The following is a 16,887-nucleotide window of genomic DNA, read 5'->3' as shown; positions in this document are numbered from 1 at the left end:
TGTCTTGACCAGGACCACACCTCTAAATGCATTGAAGCAACTGCCATGTGATTGGTTGATTAGATAATTGCATTAATGAGAAATTGAACAGGTGTTCCTAATAATCCTTTACGTGAGTGTATATATGTATACATTTTAGTAAAACTATACATTTGATTTGACAGAATCTGTCCGATTTTGGTCCGCCAGAGCTGCAAGTAACGTTTCATTCGGCGGGCGTCCGATTTTGGTCCTCCACGTAACGTTTCATGCAGAACATTAGGCAGAGGCTTTGGGGATGTTGTGAATGTTACAGACAGGTCATATTTTACAAATACATTCTTCAGGCGTCTAATTTTGATCCTATCGCATAATACTGCTTAAACGTCTTCAACATATTTATTTTAAAGAGGTTTTGAGTGACGATACATGGGAACAAGCATCCATCCATCCATCCATCATCTGCCGCTTGTCCGGGGTTCGGGTCGCGGGGCAAGCAGCTTCAGGAGAGGCACCCAGACCTCCCTCTCCCCAGCTACCTCCACCAACTCCTCAGGGGGGACACCGAGGCGTTCCCAGGCCAGCCGAGAGATATAATCCCTCCAGCGAGTCCTGGGCCTGCCCTGGGGCCTCCTCCCTGTAGGACATGCACGGAAAACCTCTCCGGGTAGCCGCCCAGGAGGCATCCGCACCAGATGTCCAAACCACCTCAAGTGGCTCCTTTCGACGTGAAGAAGCAGCGGTTCTACTCTGAGGCCCTCCCGGATATCCGAACTTCTCACCCTATCCCTAAGGGAGAGCCCAGACACCCTGCGGAGAAACCTCATTTCGGCCGCTTGTATTCGCGATCTCGTTCTTTCGGTCATTACCCATAGCTCATGACCATAGGTGAGGGTAGGAACAAAGATGGACCAATAGATCGAGAGCTTGGCTTTTTGGCTCAGTTCTTTCTTAGCCATGACGGACCGGTTAAGCGCCTGCAGAACTGCAGACGCCGCTCCGATTTGCCTATCCAGCTCCCGATCTCGCCTACCCTCACTCGTGAACAAGACCCCGAGATACTTAAACTCCTCCACTTGAGGCAGTACGTTTTCCCCAACCCGAAGAGGGCAAACCACCCGTTTCCGGCTGAGAACCATGGTCTCGGACTTGGAGGTGCTAATCCTCATCCCTGCCGCTTCGCACTCGGCTGCGAACCACCCCAGTGCATGCTGGAGATCCCCAGCAGATGAAGCCAACAGGACGACATCGTCTGCAAAAAGCAGCGAGGCAATCCTGAGGTCACCAAACTAGACACCCTCGACACCTTGGCTGCGCCTAGAAATCCTGTCCATAAATATTATAAACAGGACCGATGACAAAGGGCAGCCCTGGCGGAGCCCAACACGCACCGGGAACACGTCCGACTTATTGCCGGCAATGCGGACCAAGCTTCTGCTCCGTTCGTACAGGGACCGGATCGCCCACAACAGCGGACCCCGGACCCCATACTCTCGAAGCAGAGCACCTCGGGGAACCCGGTCGTAAGCCTTTTCCAAATCCACAAAACACATGTAGACTGGATAGGCAAACTCCCAGGCCCCCTCCAGTACCCTTGCAAGGGTATAAAGCTGGTCCAGTGTTCCACGACCAGGACGAAAACCGCATTGTTCCTCCTGAATCCGAGATTCGACTATCGATCTCACCCTCCTCTCCAGTACCCCGGAATAGACTTTCCCAGGGAGGCTGAGAAGTGTAATCCCCCTGTAGTTGGAACACACCCTCCGGTCCCCTTTCTTAAATAAGGGGACCACCACCCCGGTCTGCCAATCCAGTGGCACTGTTCCTGACCTCCACGCACTGTTGAGAAGGCGTGTCAGCCACGACAGCCCCACAACATCCAGAGCCTTCAGGTACTCCGGGCGTATCTCGTCCACCCCCGGGGCCCGGCCACCACGGAGCTGTTTAACCACCGTGGCCACCTCAGCCCCAGTGATGGGCAAGCCCCCCCCAGCACCCTCGGGCTCTGTGCCCTCAGATGTCTCAAAGGCAGTGTGCGTAGATGTATTTGAGGCAGGGTTGAGGAGGTCCTCAAAGTACTCCTTCCACCTCCGGGTGATGTCCCTAGGTGAGGTCAACAGCCCCCCCCCCCCCCCCCCCCCACTATAAATAGTAGGAACCAGGAGCTGCTTCCCCCTCCTGATACTCCGGATGGTTTGCCAGAACCTTTTTGAGGCCGACCGAAAGTCACTTTCCATGGCCTCACCGAACTCCTCCCACGCCCGGGTTTTTGCATCTGCGACCGCCCGAGCTGCGTTCCGCCTGGCCCGCGGTACCCGTCAGCTGCCTCCGGAGACCCCCGGGCTAATAATTCCCGGTAAGCCTCCTTCTTCAGCTTCATGGCCCCCCTCACCTCTGGTGTCCACCATCGGGTACGGGGGTTACCGCCACGACTGGCACCGACCACCCTGCAGCCACAGCTCCGTACGGCCGCTTCCACAATGGAGGTCCGGAACAGGGTCCATTCAGACTCAATGTCCCCATCCTCCCCCGGCATGCAGTTGGAATTCTGCCGGAGGCACGAGTTAAAGCTCCAGCGAAACAGAAACTATGCGCTTGGGTCTACCAGGTCTGACCGGCTTCCTCCCCTGCCACCTGAGCCAACTCATCACCAGGTGGTGATCAGTTGACAGCTCTGCCCCTCTCTTTACCCGAGTGTCCAAGACGGAAGGCTGCAGATCAGACGATACGATTATAAAATCGATCATCGACCTGCAGCCCCGAGCATGTTCGTACCATGTCCACTTATGGACACCCTTATGCTCGACCATGGTGTTCGTTATGGACAAACCATGCATTGCACAGAAGTCCAATAACAGAACACCACTCGGGTTCAGATCAGGGAGGCCGTTCCTCCCAATCACCCCCTTCCAGGTTACACTGTCATTGCCCACGTGAGCGTTGAAGTCCCCCAGCAAAACAACGGAATCCCCCCGCGACACGCCAAATAGCATACCGCTAAGGGAATCCAAGAAGGCCGGGTACTCCGAACTGACATTCGGCGCATAAGTGCAGATGACAGTCAGAGACCTATCCCCGACCCGAAGGCGCAGAGAGACAGCCCTCTCGTTCACCGGGATAAACTCCGTTGTTAATGCACCGAGCTGCGGGGCCACCAATAGCCCCACCCCAGCCCGGCGTCGCTCAGCCCAGCCGCAACTCCAGATTAAAAGAGCGTCCAGCCCCTCTCCAGGAGATTGGTTCCAGAACCCAAGCCATGCATTGAGGTGAGCCCGACTATATCTAGTCGATACCTCTCAACCTCTCGCACAAGCTCAGGCTCCTTCCCCACCAGAGAGGTGACATTCCATGTCCCGAAAGCCAGTTTTGTCAGCCGGGGATCGAACCGCCAGGGCCTCCCTTGGCCGCCACCCAATCCACAAAGCACCGAACCCCTGACATTCCCCCTGTGGGTGGTGGGCCCACCTGGGGACAGTCCCGCGTGCCTCTTTCGGGCTATGCCCGGCCGGGCCCCACGGGCCAAGACCCGGCCACCAGGCGCTCGCCAACGGGCCCCCCCCCCCAGGCCTGGCTCCAGGGTGGGGCCCCGGTGACCCTAGTCTGGGCGAGGGAAACGGGACTTTGATATTTAACTTTTTCATGGGGTTCTTTTGGATTGCTCTTTGTCTGGCCCCTCCCCTGGGACCTTTTTGCCTTGGGAGACCCTACCAGGGGCTATTGCCCCGGACAACATAGCCCCCAGGTTCACGGAGGCACGCAAATCCCTCCACCACGATAAGGTGGCAATCCAAGGAGGAGATGGGAACAAGCATTTAAATAATTTCACACGCCACACCCGACAGAGATAGCGGCTTGCATTTAAGCACTTTAGCTCATAATGAAATGTAACCTAATGGAAAATTTATAACGATTACCTGGTGCGTGTCTATGGGCTGATATTTGTGCCACTAGAAACTGAATATGAATTTTGTATATTTGAATCATCCGCAGTTATCCGCATTACAAAACTGAATCTGAATTTAAGTTTGAATCTGAATTCCAGTAACTCGAAATAGCATTTATCCTACCTCAAAAAATTCAGTTCGCAAATTCAATCTCAATCTAGTGTAACACACATAACTCGAAATACCATTTATCCTACCTCGAAAAATTCAGTTCGCAAATTCAATTTCAATCTAGTGTGACACACATCCGGGTCCTTGAGAAAAAGTAATCGATCGCAGATTCACAACGCAGCTCATTTACACGTTTACGGCAGTTCTGCATGTCAGGGTAAAGAGGATGCGGGATGTCAGAAAAACAAATGCTGGATTCGCAGGTTTGTCATTACCTTATGATACATATGAGAATAAGCTTTTTTATACACAAGCGATAGCATAAACATTAACCATATGTCTGGTTAGTATATGGTAGTATATGTGGTTAAATAAACGATTTCTGGCACTGCTAGTTTATGTTAATATGTTAGACTAACGCAAAACTAGCTAGGGATATGAATTTTACTTCTAGTTTAGTTTAAGTTATGACTCACCTGTTCATCTCATGTGGCTATCTAGCAGTGTTTATGCTAAATATTTCTTAAAATATTCATCTCGCCGATATGAGGCGGAAATCAGTATTAATTTTATGTGAGTATGGAATATTATTTAGCACTTCATAGTGCATAGAGAATGTAAATATGACCAATAAAGTTATGTCCATGCAATGACATTTTTGTGGTGTTCTTGACCTTTTTCTTTCTTAAACACCTGCATTACTAGCGTGTTTTGGTAATGAAAATATAACTGATTACATAAAACATTACATTTTTGTGGAGAAAAAAATATTAAGCAAATGTGTTTACATCCGCGATACACTCAAAATGGCGAATGGGGGCGTGTTAGTGCAGATACGTGACTGACAAAGACCGATGCAAGGTTTGCTACTGAAGGAAGAGATTCGCAAAAATTCACGACTGAGTATTTAAAAAAACACAACTAGACATGGTCATGCCACCATTATGTTCAGCCGAGGGACCACATAGTAAAAGAGATGATTGACAAACATCATCTAGGGGTGTTGATCAAGGGAGAAAACAATGATGGTGAATGGTTGAAGAAATGATGATGCTTAAGTGACCAGATATTGTTACACGATAAGAAAATGTATAAAAATTAATGTAAAACAGTATTGGACACTCTCCTGCAGGGTGTCCAGCTTTGGCTGTAACCTCACTGTGGGAATAAAAGCTGAATCTGAAGATCCACACAAGCGGCTCCTGACTCCTGATTGGTGGGGAAGAAAAAAACACAACACTAGTGCATCGATACACATAGCCCTGTATCGATCTAAATGTAAAGTTGTAATGCGGGTTTCAGGTGCTATGCGTCTGGTCTGCTGCATGTCTACAGCGCTCTCTGTGTACTGTGCTAATAACCGGAAGCATCAATTGGACTGGCGTTTAATATGGTGATCTGTATAAGCAGTGGTCGAAGTGGAGAAATAAAAGTGTCGCTACTGTATTGACTGTGAGAACGGCGGTGGGGGTGTTGGGAACAACAGAAGCGCCTCAACAACACTGTTGGTACTGCGCGCGGTGCCCCGCCACTCTCGCGTGACGCTTGTCTCTGAGTAGCAGAGTACTGGCAACTTGTGAGAAGTTGTGGTAAGATAAAGATTAAGATATATATATACTGTATATAGCAGTGCCGGTGTTCCGGGCAATTCAGTTTCCCTATATTTCTCCTGTCTATCAGGAAATAATGTTTCACCTAATATTAAAGCAAAGAGGTATGTGAAATGTCTGAAAATCACCCAGGTACATTATATTACATGTGAATACAGAATTGTTATAAGTACAGAGGCCCAGAGTTGCTGTATACCTGTTTTAATTAACAGGGAGGAACCAAATATCCTGGATGTCAGGAAATAATGTTTCTTGTAATATTTAGGCAAAGATGTATGTGAGATGTCTGAAAACCACTCAGGTACATTATTACGTGTGAATACAGTAGATCGTCACGCAAAGTATAGTCTTATAAGCAATACAATACCGTCAAGAAATATCTCCATCCAGTGAATTAAATAGTTTCATTTATTATCAGTAAAAACAAAAAACATCGAAAAGGCATGTGATGTTTTAAAATATATGGCTTGTTTACCTGAAGAGCTTCGTAAAAAAACATGAAAACAACAGCGAAAACGTGTACAAATCAGCGCGCGACAGGGGAAACATAGGGAAACTGAATTGCCCGGAACACCGGTACTGCTTAATTTTTATTATGTATATGATCCCGCATTTGCTCTTGCTACACCCCGGCAGAACTGTCGTAAACGTGGAAATGAGTTGCGTTGTGAATCTGCGGTCGAATACTTTTTCTCAAGGACCCGGATGTGTGTCACACTAGATTGAAATTGAATTTGCGAACTGAATTTTTCGAGATAGGATAAATGCTATTTCGAGTTATGTGTGTCACACTAGATTGAAATTGAATCTGCGAACTGAATTTTGGTAACACTTCATAATACTGTTCCGTAGTTAACAGGTAAATATGCAGGAAGTAAGCAGCAACAAAGGAGTAGCGCTTCATTAACACCTAAATTGGTCCTATTAACTACTAAGGAGTTATGCTTAATTACTCAATAGGTAATAGTGAACTAATTATTATAGTAGTTCTCTATTACTTCATTAGGAACTATTGAGTATTGCTGGTCTCATTGGGAATTATGTACTAACTATGGATTATTTCTAATAACTACTAGTTCATTACTCATCAAATGAACAGTGCTTTTTTTTGGACTAGCAGGAACTTACAGGCTACTGTTCTGAATGGTTTTTCCCATTTTTTTTTCCTTTTGGAATAACAGGCTTGTTTCTTCCTACTTGTTTGTATGACATACAACTTATTCTACAAAATATTACTGCCTAAAATATGTATACAGTACCTACATTTTAATTATTTACCTCACTTCAGTCCGTGTGCCAGTGTTCTTCAAACTGTGCTTTGAAGTCCAACTGAAGGGATGGTCAAACAGAGACTCGTGTTTTGCCACATGATGTGCTCCACCACATATTGTTGATCTTTTCTAAACATTAAGAAATTAATGTATGCGTTTTAAATAAGGAATGAAGTCTTACTAATGACCTAAATAAAACTAATTGTAACTCATTAGTAATGAATGTGGTGTTACTGACTTCTTCCATGGTAGTTACTAAAGAACAAGAACAGTATTATAAAGTGAAACACACTGTAACTCATTAGTAATTAATGTGGCGTTACTGACTTCTTCCATAGTAGTTACTAAAGAACAAGAACAGTATTATAAAGTGAAACACACTGTAATTCATTAGTAATGAATGTGGTGTTAGAGTAAACTTTCTTTCACTTAAACATTTACTGAGTTCTTTTTAAGCGGTTAATAAGAACAATGAATGTTAACATAGCTTATTTGTTTCACTTAAACATTCATGTAACACCTCATGACATAACAGCATAAGTTCATTTTAAACATTTAATTTGAAGCACGTTATATTAACATCACAACTTAATTTTTTAAATCAAATTACTTTACACTGATTAAACATCCATCCCATTAAAACTATTTACACAGGGTATTGCTTTCTGCATGTAACAAACTTCCAAGTGGTCCATCCTTGTGTTTTTGGTCCAGCCAGCAGGTCCACTCAATCGGTCTTTGTCCGCTGACGTCACACTCGCTATAGCCGCAGTGTATTGTGGGTCAAATCGCCATTTTGATTGTATACAACGCAAGAGCGAGCATTTGCGTCCGGAATTATCTTTGGTAAGATGGGGACACTCGTGCAGTGTGAAAGGCTGCGAATATCAACTTTAGAAGACATGCATATTCAGTAATATTACTTAAACAAAAAACATCTTAATTGCCTTTATGAAAATGCCGAGAGCAAACACGGCATGAGATATATCGCGTTGAAAGTGATCTTCCGTCTCACCGCTGCGACCCAGGCCACGCGACGCCTCTTTGTTACCTCCATTATCTGCTGTCCCCTATCCTCCTTTCCAAGTGGGAAACCGAAAAAATCTAATGTTCTGGTCCACCTTTCTGCTATTTCTACCATGTGATTTAATATGACAGCATTTCACACTGCACGAGTGAGTACCCCATCTTACCAAAGATAATGTAGGTACTGTGTACATATTTTAGGCAGTAATATTTTGTAGAATAAGTTGTATGTCATACAAACAAGTAGGAAGAAACAAGCCTGTTATTCCAAAAGGGAAAAAAATGGCAAAAACCATTCAGAACAGTAGCCTGTAAGTTCCTGTTAGTCCAAAAAAAAAGCACTGTTCATTTGATGAGTAATGAACTAGTAGTTATTAGAAATAATCCATAGTTAGTACATAATTCCCAATGAGACCAGCAATACTCAATAGTTCCTAATGAAGTAATAGAGAACTACTATAATAATTAATTCACTATTACCTGTTGAGTAATTAAGCATAACTCCTTACAGTTAATAGTACCAAGTTAGGTGTTAATGAAGCGCTACTCCTTTGTTGCTGCTTACTTCCTGCATATTTACCTGTTAACTACGGAACAGTATTATAAAGTGTTACCCTGAATTTTTCGAGGTAAGGATAAATGCTATTTCGAGTTACTGGAATTCAGATTCAAACTATTAAATTCAGATTCAGTTTTGTAATGCGGATAACTGCAGATTCAAATATACAAAATTCATTCAGTTTCTAGTGGCACAAATGTCAGCCCATACGTGTACTTTTACAGCTTGTCTATGGACGCATTCAGAGCGTATAAAGAACAGCGCGCGCTTACATACTTAATTATCATACTCGACATGGCAACACTATTTTCTGATTAGCTGATAGGTTGCTAGGTCAAGACAGTTGTATGCGCTAAGCAGAGCTATTGGCCTGCGCCTCGTCTCGCGAGCTTTATCGCTTCTCGGCGTGTGAATTATCAGGTGTGGTGTGTGAAATTGGGTGCGTTCGACTTGGGCTGTCTGCAGCTGATGTGACATGGAGCGAGATCTGCCTGCGGCTGCAGGGGTAGAATATAAACTGACTGCAGCCAAGCCGGACAACTTCTTGTCGTAGTGTGCGAGACCCGACTGCAATGGCCGCACTGCCAGAAGGGTGCAGATATGCAAATATCACCGCATGCACGTACATTAATTATTTTACAATAACTAACTCCTGATCCAAACTATTAGCAGTAAAAAAAATAAACTATTGTGTATATAGTGGCTCTGTGTAAAAAGATAGCTATCAGGAAAACGATCAAATACATTTATTTCAAGGATTCAAAGACTAAAATCGGACGTCCGCATAACATTGTCAATGAAACGTTACCGGGCAGACCAAAATCGGACGTCCGCTTTACGTTGTGAATAAAACATTACCTGGCGGACTAAAATCGGACGTCCGCCTAACGTTGTGACTAAAACGTTACCTGGCGGACTAAAATCGGACGTCCGCCTAACATTGTAAATGAAACTTTACCGGGCGGACCAAAATCGGACGTCCGCCTAACGTTGTGACTAAAACGTTACCTGGCGGACCAAAATCGGACGTCCAAAAACGTCACGGTGACGTCGCTTGTTAGCTGGGCAGGTGTACTGAATGCTGTAGGCCAGCATTTAATTAAATACTAAACGGCAGTTAAAGGTTTGCCCGTGACAGTTTGACAACTCTCAGGACCATTACCCTGGTCAGGCTATGCTCATTGATGCTGAATGGCCTCGTCTGGGTCTGCTGTGGGTTTAAGTTGTATTTGCGATGGTCATTCAAGTTTTTAAGGCCTATCTCCTTTTCTTTACGGTAAGCAGTTTATGCACTCCAGCTTCCGCTTAACATCCATCTCATCCAAAACGCTGCCTGCAGTGTCGTTTCATTAAGTAAAAATGCTAAGGCATTTCGGACGTTCAGTAATTTGAGCATGGGCGTCGCCGCCATTAAATCTGAGGGGGACGTGTCCCCCTCACATTTCATATAGTTATTCGTTTGGACCCCCCCGCCACATTTAACATAAAATATTAGTTCGCCCAGCGCTGTTTCTATTGCTTCGCGAAAAAAATCCATTCCACTTGATCGATATGAGAATACACATACCACTGAAAGACCACTCCAGGTTTTGCAGGAAATGGCATCTAATTCATAAAAAAAAAATTCTGGGGGAGGGTCCCAAGACCCCCCCCCCCCCAGTGTGTCCCCCCACATTCAAAATGCTTCTGACGCCCCTGGATTTGAGTGATACGAGTAATTACTTCACACACCCCACCTCGCGTAATTGTATACAGTAACTGCGACACTAGAGGTTGCGATATGTTTCGTTGCTAATCTGTCACCATCATGAAGGCCAACTTTTTCATCATATTAAATCCCAGTGCAACTGCGTGGGGAGGCGGCCTTAAAGCGGCGTTTTACGTGCAGTTTACTCAATATTTAAATCCACAAATTTGTCGGTTTACCCGATCTATGCACCGCATTCAGCCACTTTCGGGTTTTCATGATTAACATATCAATAAACAAATTCCGTCTAAAACGATGAATCCGTTCAGTTTCAAAATAAGTCATTACAGATCCATCTCAAGTATTCAAATAGTCAAGCTAGCTTTTTCCGCTAATGATTTACCATTGAACTCAGCCTACATTAATGTAACCTAACTGGCTTTTTGCGGTTAGTTTAAGCCTACTAGAAATGCAAATTGTTGCAATTAAAGTAGCGTGTTCTACCGTGTTTCGTTAATGTAGGCATATACATTTCCCTGAACTGTACAATTATTCAGTTTATTTTAAACATGACAACGAAAGTGCGCGACTTAGTGAAACCTAAGACTTGTCCCTCCTGTTTATTGGCGGGCCAATGGCAAGAAGCTGTGAACAACCTCCTCCGTGCACTCTGCTATTTAGTATCTGAAATTGGGATAAAGTTTCCAAATAAATAATAACAGAGAAAAACTTCCCTCATACGCAAAGTTATGTAAGATTAGAATTTCATTTGAGATGTGAACATCATAACAGATAAACGGGAGCAAGGACACGGCAATTTATTAAAATCTGCCTGGACTTTATTATTGAAATAATCTCCAAATCCGAATTCAAAGTGGAGACGCGTTTTTACTGCGTTCCTGAGTTTCCTTTACAAAAGAGGAATGGAGGAAAGTTCCAGCTCCCCGGTCTCCCCGGTGGATAGTGAGGAGGAGGGAGACAGGCAGCAAAAGCGGCTCGGCAGGAAAAGGCGACCCAGCAAAAAACAGTGCGAGGACAGCAGCCCCGTTTCGATTAAGCGGGCCAAGAAGGCGAGTCCGAGTCGCACGCACTCCTACGAGGAGCTGCAGAACCAGCGGATTCTGGCCAACGTCCGAGAGAGGCAGCGGACACAGTCGCTGAATGAAGCCTTCGCGTCCCTGCGGAAGATCATCCCGACGCTGCCCTCGGATAAGCTCAGCAAGATACAGACACTGAAGCTGGCCTCTAGGTACATAGACTTCCTGTACCAGGTGCTGCAGAGCGACGAAATGGACAGCAAGATGTCCAGCTGCAGCTACGTGGCTCACGAAAGGCTCAGTTACGCCTTCTCGGTGTGGCGGATGGAGGGAGCCTGGTCCATGTCGGCGTCCCATTAGCCGTCGGAGACGCTCAGTGAGTAGGCTATCAGAGAGGATGCTGAATACACAGTTTAAAACCCACCCATCACAGGATATGTGCAGGATGAATGGAGTTAGCTTTGCTGTTTTGTGTGCTATTTTAATATTACTATCCTTCGTTTAGTTAACATGCGTTAACATAAGACTTGCCAGTGGATGAACAGGCAGGGAAAAAAGGAAGGCGCACAGTCTTTGCTGAAATGTTTAATAAACTATTAAAAACCATGTACACTTAGAAACACAATAATTAACCAAAGGCAGTAATAATTATAATTCTAAAATTTAATGTGACGATGTATCAAGATAAACAGGAATACGGATTCCATCTGTCATTTATCGTTACTTTGTTGTTAATTATAGTTAAAAACACATTTCGGTTGCTTTTGGGGAAAATAAATCATTGCAGTGCCGTGAAGACTGACTCGAATAAGTGGACAGGTGTGTTATCTCACATCAACTGGAGTACTACGTTCTTCTAATCTTCTAACCGTTTATGTTGGTCAAGGTCATGGGGCATGATAGGGCGATGTGCCAGGCCATGTAGGGCGCATTCACACAGACATACTATGGGCGATCTAGAGACTCAAATTAATCAAGATTCACGTCTATTTAGGGGCGTACAGAGGAAATCCAAGGTACATGGAGAGAACATGCCAACACCACACACACGCACACATAACACACACTGGAGGTGGAATTGGAACGCCTCTCCACCCCAGTGATGGAGGTGTGATACAACAGTCCTACCGCAATGGCTGAATGTGTCATATTTCAACTATCAATATGGAAATTTATTAGTGGAAGTTTGGCCTTTAAAACGATGTTCTGCATGCTGCCAAACAAGGGGTAATCACTGATATCTGGTCACAACTGTCTAACTTTGTGGTTTATTTCCCGTCCCGTGTCCATTTCTGAGTATATTTAGACCATGCACGCGAATTGCACATAGAAGCATGAACCGCGATATCTCTTGCGGATAATTTCTATCTGTAATTGCATGTTTTCATGCGTGAAGGTCACAGCACCGACTTTGAAACATCTGTTACGCTGTCAGCTGTCGAATATTTAGTACCAATTCAAAACTGTTAAGTACAGTTTACATTTTAATTGAAGTTCCCTGCAATTAATTACATAAAATGAGATAATTTCTGATATTTTTGAGAAGATATTAAACCTGGTGTCCGGGTACTCTGTAAATCTGCGTTACATGGCAGCGTTTTTCGATATGTAGCCTGTGGGATATTTAAATATAGGCCTCCAAAGCAACGAAGAATTTACTTGACAGTAGTCCGGTTTTGCACGACGGACCACGTTTTTCCATTATAATAATTAGAGAAAATATAGCATAATTTGCGCAGTTCTTGCATTGTTTAATGCTTAAGTGCCGTGTAATAATCCAGTCCACATTAATGTCCTTGAACGAACTCTTGGCATTCATTAAGGAAGTGTGTGTTATTGGTAGATTCTTGTTTTCACTATTAAATGTTTACTTAAATGATAACGTATATACAATGGTCTAAATAAGCAATTCTACTTGAATTTGGTAAGATTGCAGGTATATTTTATTAAACTGGAATCGTTCTTTGTTTAATAGTAAAGACATTTTAGAATCGATATTACAAAACAAATGTTAGAATGCGATTTAAAATAAAGGACATTAAACACTTACATTTTCTAATATTTTCGCGAATTTATTCAATCTTTTAGAAAAACCAGAAAGCGTTTTTTGACGTTGATTTCGTTAATTGTTTCGAAAGTGTCTGAGTTAAACTCCTAAGTGCGCAGTGCTGTGCTGCTGGCCATCCGCATCTCTCCCCAAACGATAATACTGCATATGTAAAATACTGGCTACGTTATTACTTTTCCCTTACTTTACAGATCGTTTACTTCTGTGTCAGAAGATACAGAAGGATTTATCGAAGAACCCACGAACGCCGAGCGTTAAGGACGAGAAATGACTGGATTTAAATTGAACGCTCGGTGCCACGTTTTCTATACAGCTCTGCACCACAGTATTACAGCGAGTCAAATTATCTTCCTCAGGACGTACCCTACTTCACCGAAACTTTTTCATTCAGGAAAATATTGTTTTTCTCCGGGATCTCTATCTTTTGCTTTAAAAATGAAATTTATGAGGATTTTGTACCTACCTGTGTGAGTACATTTTGAAGGAATTGGTTGAAATTGGAATAGGCCCAATGCATTCTTGAGGAATGTGATGCATGACATGAAAAAATAGACAACATTAAACCTTCTTCAGCAATACTGCCCTGTTCCGTCCATTGTAAAAAAAACTGCATTATTATTTATTGAATCAATCGTTTTTTGAAAAAGCTGAGAGCCGTGGATTGTTTCACAATGAAATTGAAGAGTGTGCTCATTTTCCGAGTTTTAATCATTTAATCTGTAGGCCTATTTAAAAGTCGAAGAAGGAAAGACGATTATGCCTTACAGAACCGATATGGTTGGTCTGTATGCGTGTGAAAACACAAACCCCTTTTCTGTACTTTAGAGCAGTGTTTGGTGCCAAACTGTCAATCCTTAAAGATGTTGGAAAAATAAATACATTTTATTTTGCCTAAGACTTAGCTCGATTATTATATTTAGTATGAAATCGTGCTGTCAACTAAAAAAACAAAAAAAAAACAATCGTGCTGTCAACATTAACCTAGACACGCAGAAAGGGATAAATCACGTTCTCTCCTTGAGTCCTCCCGCCCCCAAAACACATATGAACATTTTGATTGGCTGTGCATTTCCCTGCTATCATGTGAGAGGCTGTGGCTGCGTTCAGATACAAGCAGCGCCAAATGCAGTGGATTTTTTTCCCCGTTCAAGAAGGTGTGTTGGGTGACACATGTGAGGATGGCGGCAGCAAAAAAAAAGAAGCTGGACATAAGGAGCTTTTTTTCAAAGAAAAGTGTAAGTCACTTCAAGTTCGCTAGTGAATCCATCAAAGTCCATCAAAGTAACGACAACACTTAACGTTAATGCTAGTGGGGTTTTGACATTACACTATTCCTTAATTTAACTTAATGAATTGCATTTCGAGTGGATTAATATCAATCGAAGCATTGCTAGTATTAATGTAAAGTGATTTTGCATTTTGCAGCATATTAAAAAAACATGCATTCCGTGGACGGAGTTGGGGTGGCGGGGTTGGTGGGTGGGGCAGGGGATGGGGGGTGGAGTCATAGGTCCCCACCAATGTCCAGAGCAAATCTACGCCCTTGGACCCAGGTGAAGTTTAGTTGGGGTGACCGAACCGAACCAAGCACCATGTTTACGGCCGCAAATCGGGGGTCATTACTGGAAAGGAGTCAGTCCGGCTATAGTTGAAAGTAAAGCTACCTTTATAAGCAAAATTAATACATAATTATATCCTCCTGAGACCCGACCTATTCATTTATGTCCATTGTAGTGGACATTGTATTTTTGCATTTATTTTTTCACTGATGTTGTTATTCAGACTATAGAACCTGCAGTGAAATGCACCAAAATAAATAGTGAAAAATAAAAGGCCGGAGATGTGCATTACTCGGTTTACTTTAATGTAGGAAATAATACATTGTGTAGTAACTAATACAGTGACTATACATTAAACGCACAACAGGTGCTTGATGTTTGTAAAGTCAAAACGCCAAACGTCCCTCCAGAAAACGAGGAAAAGCCATAATAAAAACATTAAAAGAGACCACAAGATATGCAAGCAATGCTATTGAAAACGAACAAATTTGAACATAAATGAATTTATCTGCTTAGAAGCACCTCCCTTTGGTTTTAAACAAAGTCTCTTTGCAAGAACAACTGAAAGTTGCAGCCTCGGCCCTCGGGGACCAAACTAGCGGGCGGATGTGTCCCAGCGCTGGAGCGAGTCGACGCGTCGCTTCTGTCCAGTAAATACTGGAGCCAGTGCCCACTGTCAACTCACACACGGACACACACGCCCTCCCGCGGGGCGCTCCAACGCGCACGCACACACACACACACACACACACACAAAGAGTTAATCTTCCTATCATTGTAGGGACTACCTATATTCATTTGTATGGGTAAATCCCTAATCCTAACAACGACAACCTTAATCTCTAACCAGAACCTAACCTTAATCACAAGTACTGTAACCAAACAAAATACAACAGGTCTAGTTTTTTGATTGCAGATTTTCATCAAATTGAGTTTCCCCTTATGCGGACCGAAAAGATGGTCCGCACAATGTCAAAATAACAGGTTCTTATCACATTGTGGGGAAATTTGATCCCCCATAATGTAATATGTACATGACACCCCATAATGTAATACAGAATTAGTTTCGGTCAGTATCACATTGATGGGTCTTTATGGCTTTTAAGTGCTTCGTATAACAGTGTCTTGGAAAGTGTGCAACTGTTTTTAGCTGTCGTAAAAGAAATTAAGTGGAGGAAAAAATTCCGCTAAAGCCCCCCCCCCCCATCTAGCCTATGACCAAAGGGAAATTTCCGTAGCCCTTAAAGACGGAATTAAAGTGGACAAGAAAATGTGTTAGTAACATTAAAATTAGTGTAAAGAAGGTTGTAAAATAGGCAGTGTCGGAACGTCAGCCGGGGGCGAGGTCCCAGACAGACTAAGAGCAACATGTCAGCATCTGCGGCTCTCTATTCCCCAGATGCGGCGTGAGGACTCTCCATTATAATATGAAGGAATAGACTTGCTCAGATGTACTGACAGGATCTCTAGGTAAAATGCATGAATGCAGTCTTCAGCTCGTCTATAGGAACAGCGCCCCCGTGTGGTGCTAGGTCGACATGACCTGGACTGCCTCGGTGAAGCTGACCATAAACAGCGTCACACCATTCTCAGTACAATTCATATGATTGCTGTGGAGTTTTGGGGTCATTTTAGTGTCTGGTGCAGTGGGATAACAAGATGTCCTAATGGGTTTCAATTTAAACTTCCTTTGCCTACACACAGAGAAATGGAAGTACCACTGTGTACCTATATGGGTACAAAAGCTTGTCGCTGGGGCAGTACCCTTCTGAAGAACAATAATGTACCTATTGTCGCAGGTACTTTTTTGTACTCTAGTCATCTGTACCCTTTAAAGCACAATTGTGTACCTGTCATGACTGAAATGTACCTGAATACACCATTACCATGCTGTACCCTCAAAAAGGTACTAATCTGTCCTTTTAAGGTAATATCTCTGAAAATTTAAAGTGGTATAACTGAAATACATGCTCAACCAACAGGTATATTTAAATATTTTATTTAGAACAAAAGAACAGTTACATCACTTTGAGTGG

At 43.6% G+C, this 16,887-nt stretch overlaps 1 protein-coding gene across 2 annotated transcripts; it reads left to right on the top strand.

Annotated features, from left to right (window-relative positions):
• Positions 1-10,250: 10,250 nt before the first annotated feature.
• On the top strand, positions 10,251-14,187 carry LOC111842897 (twist-related protein 2-like). 2 transcript variants are annotated; one of them, XM_023809988.2, is made up of 2 exons: positions 10,251-11,436; positions 13,484-14,187. In XM_023809988.2, the coding sequence occupies exons 1-2, from the start codon at positions 11,111-11,113 to the stop codon at positions 13,548-13,550; spliced, it is 393 nt and encodes a 130-aa protein (XP_023665756.2). In that variant the 5' UTR covers positions 10,251-11,110; the 3' UTR covers positions 13,551-14,187. The 2 variants fall into 2 exon arrangements, with proteins under 2 accessions (XP_023665756.2, XP_023665755.2); XM_023809987.2 differs by having other exon boundaries at positions 10,251-11,600.
• Positions 14,188-16,887: the final 2,700 nt, after the last annotated feature.

This window comes from Paramormyrops kingsleyae, chromosome 1 (genome assembly GCF_048594095.1).
Source record: "Paramormyrops kingsleyae isolate MSU_618 chromosome 1, PKINGS_0.4, whole genome shotgun sequence".
Classification (NCBI taxonomy): Eukaryota; Metazoa; Chordata; class Actinopteri; order Osteoglossiformes; family Mormyridae; genus Paramormyrops; species Paramormyrops kingsleyae.
The sequence above is the reverse complement of the archived record's forward strand: the minus strand, read 5'-3'. Positions and strand labels throughout refer to the sequence as shown.

Bases quoted from the DNA above. Each gene is read 5' to 3' on its own strand.
- LOC111842897 (XM_023809987.2), top strand. From the start codon at position 11,111: ATGGAGGAAAGTTCCAGCTCCCCGGTCTCCCCGGTGGATAGTGAGGAG.